Source organism: Danio rerio, chromosome 4, assembly GCF_049306965.1.
Source record: "Danio rerio strain Tuebingen ecotype United States chromosome 4, GRCz12tu, whole genome shotgun sequence".
NCBI lineage: Eukaryota > Metazoa > Chordata > Actinopteri > Cypriniformes > Danionidae > Danio > Danio rerio.
In genome coordinates this window covers 70,497,501-70,507,322 of record NC_133179.1, presented here as the reverse complement: position 1 = coordinate 70,507,322, position 9,822 = coordinate 70,497,501, and the positions used below count along the sequence as shown (strand labels likewise).

Here is a 9,822-nt window from a genome sequence, read left to right as displayed (position 1 = left end):
CGTTTACTCGGTGCTGCGCGGTAGATCAATGCGCTGCAGTATTTTTTATTTATTTATTTATTATTATTTTTAACAGTTTTCTTATTGCATAACTGTCAGGAACAAAAATAAAACACAATACAAATTATGAAACACACACACAAAAAAAACAAATTATGGAACGCAAAAAAAAAGATACATAAAAATAAATTAATTAAATTACACAAAGTATAGTGTACAGCATTTCTACATCCAATGATATTAGGAATTGACAGGGAATTTAAAAAAAGTCATAATTATTGATGCATATCTCAGATGTTTTTGTTTTTCAACAATTTTACTGTAGAAATAAAAATTTCAAACTCAATACAAAAGAACGGTTAATGTGGGAGATGATTTAGCAAATTTCTGTTTGTGTATATAAAACTTTGCCAATAAAATAAAGAGATTAACAATATATTCAAGACATTTGTTGGATTTTTTTCATAATAAAAAATAATCTCTTCTAATGTAAAATAATAACAAGGTTTTGTCCTTTCAAAAATATATTTGGCTAGATTTTTCCAGAAATTCTTGACAATGTTGCATTCAAAAAACAGATGTCAAAGGCTCTCTTTATCCACAGTGCAGAAACCACAGATATCCTCCATTTCAATGTACTTTGATAAATACGATTTTACTGAGTAAATTAAATGTAATATTTTAAAACGTGTTTCCTTAATTTTGTTTCAGTTTTATTCACGTAAATTAATTCAAATGAGAGGTAATGAATGAACTTGTTTGGATATATAATAATCTTTACTTTCCATGTAGGCTATGCTATTATTTCTTTGTTTTGCTGTGATTAAAAGTTATAAAAGTTAACCAACAGCACTTAAAAGTCCCGGCTGTCATAACAATCCACAATTGTTTCATATTCACAACCTACTATTTAGGTGTTTACTGTGTAATTATGATGTTTTTATTGGCTTTATTTGTGTTTTTATGTAAATATTTTCCTTTTTTTCATGTTGAATAGTGCTAAATTGATAATAAAAAATGTTAATAATTGTACAAATGTTTATTTTGCTCACTTAAATCACATTTAATTAATAATACTGTGTAATTGTGATTTTTATTATTGGCTTTATTTGTGTTTTTATGTAAATATTTTCTTTTTTTCATGTTGAATAGTGCTAAATTGATAATAAAAATATTTATATTTGTACAAATGTTTATTTTGCTCACTTAAATCACATGTAATTAATAATACTGTGTAATTGTGATTTTTTTATTGGCTTTATTTGTGTTTTTATGTAAATATTTTCCTTTTTTTCATGTTGAATAGTGCTAAATTGATAATAAAAAATATTAGTTATTGTACAAATGTTTATTTTGCTCTCTTAAATCACATGTAATTAATAATACTGTGTAATTGTGATTTTTAATGGCTTTATTTGTGTTTTTATGTAAATATTTTCCTTTTTTTCATGTTGAATAGTGCTAAATTGATAATAAAAATATTAATAATTGTACAAATGTTTATTTTGCTCACTTAAATCACATGTAATTAATAATACTGTGTAATTGTGATTTTTTTATTGGCTTTATTTGTGTTTTTATGTAAATATTTTCCTTTTTTCATGTTGAATAGTGCTAAATTGATAATAAAAAATGTTAATAATTGTACAAATGTTTATTTTGCTCACTTAAATCACATGTAAATAATAATACTGTGTAATTGTGATATTTTTTATTGGCTTTATTTGTGTTTTTATGTAAATATTTTCCTTTTTTCATGTTGAATAGTGCTAAATTGCTAATAAAAAATATTAATAATTGTACAAATGTTTATTTTGCTCACTTAAATCACATGTAAATAATAACATACCGAAATCATGTAAAATAGTGCCTACTTATACAATCATATTTGGAAAAATCATTTTAAAAAATAAAATAGTTTTCTGCCAACCTCAACAGATGTTTTACATGTCCTCCGGGTGCTCCGGTTTCCCCAGTCTAATCGGTACAGGTGAATTGGATAAGCTTCTAACTTTAAGTGTATGTGTGTGAATAAGAGTTTTCCACTCCCAGTGATGGGTTGCAACTGAAAGGGCGTCCGCTGCGTAAAACATATGCTGGATAAGTTGGCGGTTCATTCCGCTGTGGCGACCCCAGATTAATAAAGTGACTAAGCTGAAAAAAGTTATTGAATGAGTTGCTCACATACAGTGAATTTGAGTGCGTTGCTCAGATTTTGTTTCATTCCCACATTAATGTTAATATAATTTCAAACAGTAAATCAGTTGTAAAACACGTTAACTGTAAATAATAATGAAAACATATCTATAACGTTGACTCGTGCGCGTGAACTGGGCTTTTATTTTGAAGTGGTGATATGGCGTCACAGTTATGCGTCGCCAAATGGCGTCTGTTATATTCGGCTGAGGAAAGGTAAATATCTGTGAAGTTTTTAAAGTGGTTTTGGTGCGTTTCGTTTGTCTAAAGTTTTATTGTCGTATTCATTAATTACACAATGATAATGACGACACTATGATGCCCGCTGGTCAACCTAAATATATCATAAACATCAACGCAGACAAACCTTTCCTGTTGTTTTGCTGTGAAAATGTGAAGAATTCGTGAATTATATAAAGGGAACAATAAGAGCAGAGGAAATGTTTACCTCCTAATACATCAATGATACAGTAATTAGTGTAAATGATCAAAAATAATCAACTCTTTTAAAATCTCTCCATTAGAAAAATCGTGTTAAAATGACGATTTTAGCGACAGATGAGACAAATACTGTATATATTGTTAATCTAATCAATATTTATTAATGGTCATGGAAATTAAAAGGAGATAAATCTAGATGCACTGAGGTTATAAGTCCAAGTCTTCTGACAGTGTCTGTGTGGCTCTCTCAGTGAGAAGGAGATTTAGTTTTAAAACGTCTTGAAAATATTCTCATTTTACGCTTTACAACTATTAAAAACCCACAGAAACGATCCTGGATATGCAAAACTGATCTCCACCTGGCGCACTATTATAAAGATGGCGTGCATTAAAGAGGAGAGAGAAGACGTGGAGATTGAAGAAACATTCACAGTCAAACATGAAGATGCTCAGGAACAAACAGGTTGGTCTTATTTTATTTTGAACGATTAACAAGTTTGAGTTGAACACCTTCACTAAACCTCTAAAACAGAGCAGCTAGATTTCATCTCAATCCTCCAATCTGTTTTGCATGAAGAAACAACCTCGCCGTCATCACAAACTCTGCCAATATCCAGCTTTTCCCTCATCTGTGTTCAGTTTTTCATCAGTGTTTCATCCAGGGGTGGCCAACCCTGTTCCTGGAGATCTACCTTCCTGCAGATTTCAGTTGCACACCTGAACCAATTAATTAGGACCTGAACACCACGTGATAATTACAGGCAGGTGTGTTTGATATGGGTAGCAACTGAAATCTGCGGAAAGGTAGATCTCCAGGAACAGGGTTGGCCACTCCTGGTTTAATCAGAGGACACTCGACTACAGTAAAGGGAGTATTTTAGCAGGACAGTATTCATAAAAGTTAAAGCCGCAGATTCATATTTTATTCTTGTTTTATAGCTGGTGGGTAAAAATCGACTCGTAGGACAACAGTTGGGTACATGAAAATAATAAATGATTCCTTTTTCATATTGTTTGGGTAATTTTTGGTAAAAGTGACCAAATTTCAAGGTTTAAAAAAAAAAACACATGGTTTAGGTTATTTTTTGATGTTACAGGTAGGAATACCACTTTTGATACAGAAAAATTGCCCCCCCCCCCCCCCCCCCCCCCAATAAAAAAAAACAAAAAAAAAACACGTAAAATATGTTTTCAGGAAAGTATGAACACTTGAACATTTGGAACCTAAAGGAGAGAAGAAAATACTAATGAACCTAATTTTAAAGGGTGGAATTGATAACAGATTTTGGCTAAAATGTTTGTCATTATTTGCAGTATCATGAAAACAGCACATACATAAACATTAGACAAAAAAGATTTGATCAATTAGTCCTGACAGCAGCATATGTTTTTAGGTCATTTTAACTTACTGAACCAAGTTAATCATATTCCATCTTAATTGTATAAGTGTAGAATTATTCAATTTTACAGTGTAGTAAAGTTTTCATACAGCCTATTTCTAATTTTAAAATATGGAAAGTTGCAGTTTACTTGTTTATCTTCTTTACATGGGCATTATGTTGTTTATTAACCCTTAAAGACCGAGACAGCCGCCCGCAGCTAAAAATAAGTATTGTTCTTAAATGTTGAAATGGAAATGTCCGATCCGTACAATTCAAAGATTGGCATAAAGAAGAGAATCTCAGCTTTCCAGTGCTGTAAAACATTCCACGGACTTTCAGAGGCTCTGTAATCAAGTGTGGTTACGTCATCAAATTTTGACAATGCTGATTTGTTAAAGGAGCGCTCGTGGCTAGTAGTACTTTGGCATGCACAACAGCATGACAAAACAGTGACACTGCAAAGACGAAGTGCTGCTCTTGCTGTTTTCAAAGGATGCAAATGACGGTGCGGCTGTTTGTCTGCAACCTAAAAGTTGAGAAGCAGCAGGGTCAACACCATATGCTGGCACATAAAACCTAAGGATGTTCCATATTGAATCTAGTTTAGTTTTGTAACTATTTATAGTATAGTAAATATTTATATCTATTTTTTTACTGAGGATTTGCACCATGTTTATTTGGACTTTGACGCATTATTTCTTACTTTTTGTTTGTTAATTGTAAGTGGTGTTGTTTATGGAAACTGAAAATATATTATTTGTAAAAAGTCAAATTTGCTTCACTGTTCTGTTATTTTGTAACATTTTTTTCTGTTTAGTTCATTCCCAGAACGTTTGGGCAAATACATTGTCAGTAAATAAATGCATTTTTTCCCCCATTGAAAAACGCCTTGGAATAACATTGAAATAAATTGCTATAACTTGATCAGCAGGGTCCCCGCGCGGTCTTAAAAAGTATTAAAAAGTCTTAAATTAAAAAATCAAAATTTATGGCTTTAAAAAGTCTTAAATTCGCTGTTCTAGGTCTTAAATATTTTTGCACAGGTCTTATTTTTGCGATGTCCATGTAACGCTACATCTAATGCTCATTTAAATTCTTTTTGTTGTTGTTGCTTGGTTTTTGGGGTGTTGTAGTTCTTTATTTCACTAGTCCAGTTGTAATTTGCGGTATTGCAACTACAAAAAAGTCAACTTGCAATAGCCAATCAGCTTTCTGATATTAAACTCATCATCGATGTGTTTGCGGAAGTTCGCTTTGAGTGCGCGCGACATGATTTCGGCTGGCAGAGTATGGCGTTATTTTCACTGACAAATGTCGCAAGCGCAGTTTTATAAGTCGGGAGCGCTGTAAAACGAGAGAGCGAATCTCTGCTCACGCACCGGTTTCCTTTGTTCATGGTCAAAACTGCTCGCGAGTTCTCAAAACACTGGCTGCTCACGTGCGAATGATCTGCTCTCGCTCCGTTGGACTCCTTTCGTGCTTTTCCAGAGATGCTTCAGCATACTGTAGTATTAAGAATAGTGAACTGATAAAATGAAATGCAGTGTAGTTTTACTACAGTAAAGTGTGGTGAATTGTTAAAAAAATATACCTTATATTGTAAAATGGGTAGTTTGTTTTTAATACACTTGTTTTGTTACCATAGCAACTATAGTATTACCACAACATAGTAATTGAAGTACTTTACACAAAACACTGTACAGCAGACACTAGTTGGCTTTATTTTAGTGATAAAATGGGATTGATGGTGGGATTTATTTGAAGAGTGAATAGTACAGTAGGCTGTAATACCTAATCAAATTTTTACCTATTTTCTATCACAGTTACATTTCTGCTTGCCAGAATGACCAATAATTATTGGCTAGAAATTGCAACAGCCATGTGAAAGGAGGAAAGTTTTTGTAAAACTTTGGAAAAACTCTGAGGGAAAAGTGTGTTTAAACAAACAAAAAGAGGCCCCCAAAAACATCTTCAATGATAATAATTATCTTTTTATTCGTCTAATTTTACTTTGTTTTTATGGACCGCCGCCTGTCATTTAAAAAAAAATATCTCAATGGTGAACGTGTCAAGTATAAAAGCCTTAATCCGTTTCGTGAGTTGTGCGATGCGGTGCCAGGTGAAAGTATAAATCTGCATTAAGATGTTTGTTTTTTCTGTAGTTCAATGGCGCATTTAACCTGACTTTTAGTACTGTTCAATTTAAATAACTTTATTTTACCCCTAATTTTGTGCTTTAACATTTTCTCTCGCGTGTTTTTGATATTGCGATATAGGTCTTAAATTTAAAACTTAATGGTCTTAAAAAGGTCTTAAAAGGTCTTAAATTTGACATTATGATATCTGCTGAGACCCTGGATCAGGGAATTGTGGATGTAGACAAAATTTATTTTGGAAGTATAAAACATCATAGCATGTATTTCTAAAGGAAAAAAAACAAACTTCATAAGGTTCTGTTTGTAATAACTAGAAAATGCCACCTTTTAAAAAAACGTTTCTGGAAAATTCTAGAATATTTTCTGTCTGTTCATATGTTTTTGGACCAAAAAATATTTTAGACTGGACCTTTAAATGATACAGATTGAAACTTCAGGTTCTCCTGTTTAAAATAATATATGACACTTGAGGCTGACTGCTGAAATAAAAATAAAACTGCTTTTAAAAAAAAAATAATAATATAGGCCCATTAGGTGCCCACAAAATACCTCTAGGCCTTTAAGGGTTAATGTATTAAATGTAATGCTTCATGTTATAAATTAATGCTTATGTGCCTGACTTAACCTTAACAAACAAATCATAATATTACATTGGAATAGGATCCACTTACACTATTTGCAGATTTGTTTTACAAATTACAATTTGTGACCCAGCGTGTGAAAACCAAACATCTAATTCTGAGATGAAGTTTGACTGTAGCCATTCAATTCCCTGTGATTTCAGTTGTTGACGTTGTTTTACTCAGTTAATATTAAATACATATATTATTATTTTCACAGACCGTTTTTTATTTCATGTAGAAAACAGTAAATTCCAAAAAAAATACTCAAGCTAGATTTTACCAGACTGGGTCACTGTCATTACCATGTCTGCTTCGGGAGAGACTTTGGCACGGAGAACAGTTTGACTGCTTTGATTTTTGCGAGCTCTGTAATTGCGAGAATGCTGCTCTACAGAGGCATGTTGTCACAGAGAACGCTCTCCCACAAATCGTGCAGTAACTTAATAATAATTCCTAAAACTCTGCAGCCAGGTATCTGTTTCCTCCCACTCTCTGCGGTACTTTTGCAGTCGATTGCGTTTACACTGTGAAACTTTAAATGGCCATGAAACTCCCTCGTTTCAGCAGGGTGTTTTCACACCTCTACTTTGGAAAAAAGTCAGAAAAGTGGGCGTGTCCAGCTCTGTTTAGGCGGGAGTGTCGGAGGAAGAAAAGAGGCTTGGTGTGGGAGTGTCTATTTGGGCGCGCTGACTTTCAGAGTCAAAACACACACACACACACACACAAAGGGGAGAAAGTGACGGTGTTTACATGGAAATCTGTAGTCGAATTATTTGCCAAATTATTAAATGGTGGACTTTAACTGCAGTTTGGCTCTTTCATTCAGGGAATTCATTCATGTCCCTTGCGACAAACGTGATATTTGATTCGAGGAACTGCTCTAAGCGTGTATTTTTCATGCAATGTTTGATACCGCACGGCGAATGAGAGAAAAAAAAACCCTCAGCATTTCCCGGAAACTTAGATGCACACGGCAGGTAGCGTCAGAAAGCCGCGTGTGTTATTCCGGTCACTAAATGCGGTGAAAACCCTACACGAGGTTAAAGTTTGGTTGTGGTGCTAACATGTTTACACTCGGTGCAATAGTTAACTTAGTTCGATACGAACAAACTGAATAAACAAAGAGCACTGGTCGCTCACTTACCAAATCTGTAGAGACAGGACAATCACCAGCAACTAGAGCCGCGTCTTTATTAAGAGGAGACTACAAGCAAATCCAGATCTCAGCGTTTGCAGATAAGAACAGCTCTCGGGTAAACAATAATCCTCCTTAGACACGTAAGTTATTGTTGTCGAGCGTCGCGTACACTGTTAATCCACACGTGATCCAGATAAGCTCTCACAGAGAGAAAATGAAAACAAAACTTAACGGCAGCAAACTATAAAAGCAACACTTCACGCTTGTTTTGCCAACACAACGTGGCGTCTCTGCCGTCTAAACACTGTGACAGTAATGAATATTAATGAAGTTGCACAATAGAGCGCGCTGATTGGTTTGAACCAAGCCTTACTCATGCATTAATGCATCACACTGTAAGACGTAATAAGACACACTCTGGTACAGACGTCCAGTCTGCACGCTGGAATACAACGATATTATGTCATGACCGTGACGCAGCTTCAAAAATTCGTTTCAAACCGGAAGTACGAATTAGCTTGAAATAACGCAAAAACAACCAATTTACACTTTTTAGTGAAATATAGGTGTCCTAATAGTGTTTTTAGCAGTGTGGGACACAAATACGACTGTCAACAGCTCAAAACATGTGTTTTGTGACCGTTTAAGTCAAAGTGTAAGACTACTCTTAAGAGCATTTTTTTTTTTAGAAGTTTTATACATACGGCCTCAGGGTTTGTTCGGTCATGGAAAACCTGGAAAAGCCATGGAATTTTGACATGGCATTTTCCAGGCCTGGAAAAGTCATGGAAAACAGTTATCTGTATACTTGAATATAGGATAGTTGTCTTCACTTTCTTTCTGTCCTTGGCCAATCACATGCTCTCACATTATTAGTGCGGTATAAGCATTATCTAAATCAATTTTACAGTGGGTAGCACGATCGCCTCACAGCAAGAAGGCCGCTAGTTCGAGGCTTGGCCGGGTCTGTTGGTATTTCTGTGTGGAGTTCGCATGTTCTCCCCGTGCTCACACGGGTTTCCTCCCACCGTCCAAAAACATGCAACTTAAGTTAATTGACTAATCCAAATCGCCACCATAGACGTGCTCCTAGTAAGTACCCACATAACAAAAATTCTCCGGCCCAGCTTTGGCCCACACAACCTGGTTTTTCTTGGCCCACATGCTGCAGTGAATTACGGTACATGACTGGACCAAGTCTGGCTTTCAGGCAAGGGCCAAACATGGACCATATCTCGGTCAATTCACAGCCAAGTTAATAACTCATAACTGGGCCAGACAGGTTGGTGTGTCACCATTTTAGTGTATTTTAAATGTGGGTCAAGACAGACCAAATTTACATGGCCCACAAATCAATTTTTTAATATCCGGGCCAGAAACTACATTTTACATCTGGCCCAAATCTTGTGTGCCGCCTTAAAGGCGGTGCCATCTCTGTCAAACCTGGGCCCTCTTTGGCCCACATGCTGTATGCCATTGCCGGATAAATGCCTGTTATGCCAGCTTATGCCAAATCTGGGCCAGAATTCTTTGCTACCTGGGTAAGAGCAATCACTATCTGTTCATTAGCTACTACACCAGGAGAGTTCTCGAGATCTACCTGAGCTCAAACTACCCTCTTGCCTAGGAAACAGGAGGGAGCCCAAGGCTCGAGGATCTTATGACCTCAGGGCTCTCTTCCGGGCCAGCATGCCAAACAAGCTTCATAGTCAATCATCAGCTAAGTGTGAACTCTTGAAACTGCAGTTAATGTTTGTTTGTATTTCTTTTAGACTTGATACCGCTGAAAGAGGAGAGTCAAGAACTCGATGAAGAGACTGACCAACATCATGAGTTTATAAATGGAGAAGAATCCTTTAACTGTTCGCAAACTAAAACAGGGACTC

At 35.2% G+C, this 9,822-nt stretch overlaps 1 protein-coding gene and 1 long non-coding RNA gene across 4 annotated transcripts in view; one reads left to right on the top strand and one right to left on the bottom strand.

Annotated features, from left to right (window-relative positions):
- Positions 1-2,353: 2,353 nt before the first annotated feature.
- LOC100537377 (uncharacterized) overlaps positions 2,354-9,822 on the top strand; it is an 8,839-nt gene continuing 1,370 nt past the window's right edge. For all 3 annotated transcript variants that reach the window (XR_012402584.1, XR_012402585.1, XM_003198534.6), the window contains exons 1-3: positions 2,354-2,412; positions 2,964-3,100; positions 9,709-9,822. The exon at positions 9,709-9,822 is cut by the window's right edge. Coding sequence is in view for 1 of the 3 variants with exons in the window: in XM_003198534.6 (XP_003198582.4) it covers positions 2,357-2,412; positions 2,964-3,100; positions 9,709-9,822 (307 nt within the window). In the remaining 2 variants the exon portion in view is untranslated. The remainder of the gene's footprint in view (positions 2,413-2,963; positions 3,101-9,708) is intronic.
- The window catches only part of LOC141381933 (uncharacterized), a 6,578-nt gene continuing 1,871 nt past the window's right edge, over positions 5,116-9,822 (bottom strand). Inside the window, exons 1-2 of the long non-coding RNA XR_012402843.1 lie at positions 8,711-9,822; positions 5,116-8,670 (exon numbers count right to left, since the gene is read on the bottom strand). The exon at positions 8,711-9,822 is cut by the window's right edge and continues 1,871 nt beyond it. This is a non-coding gene — a long non-coding RNA (uncharacterized lncRNA). The remainder of the gene's footprint in view (positions 8,671-8,710) is intronic.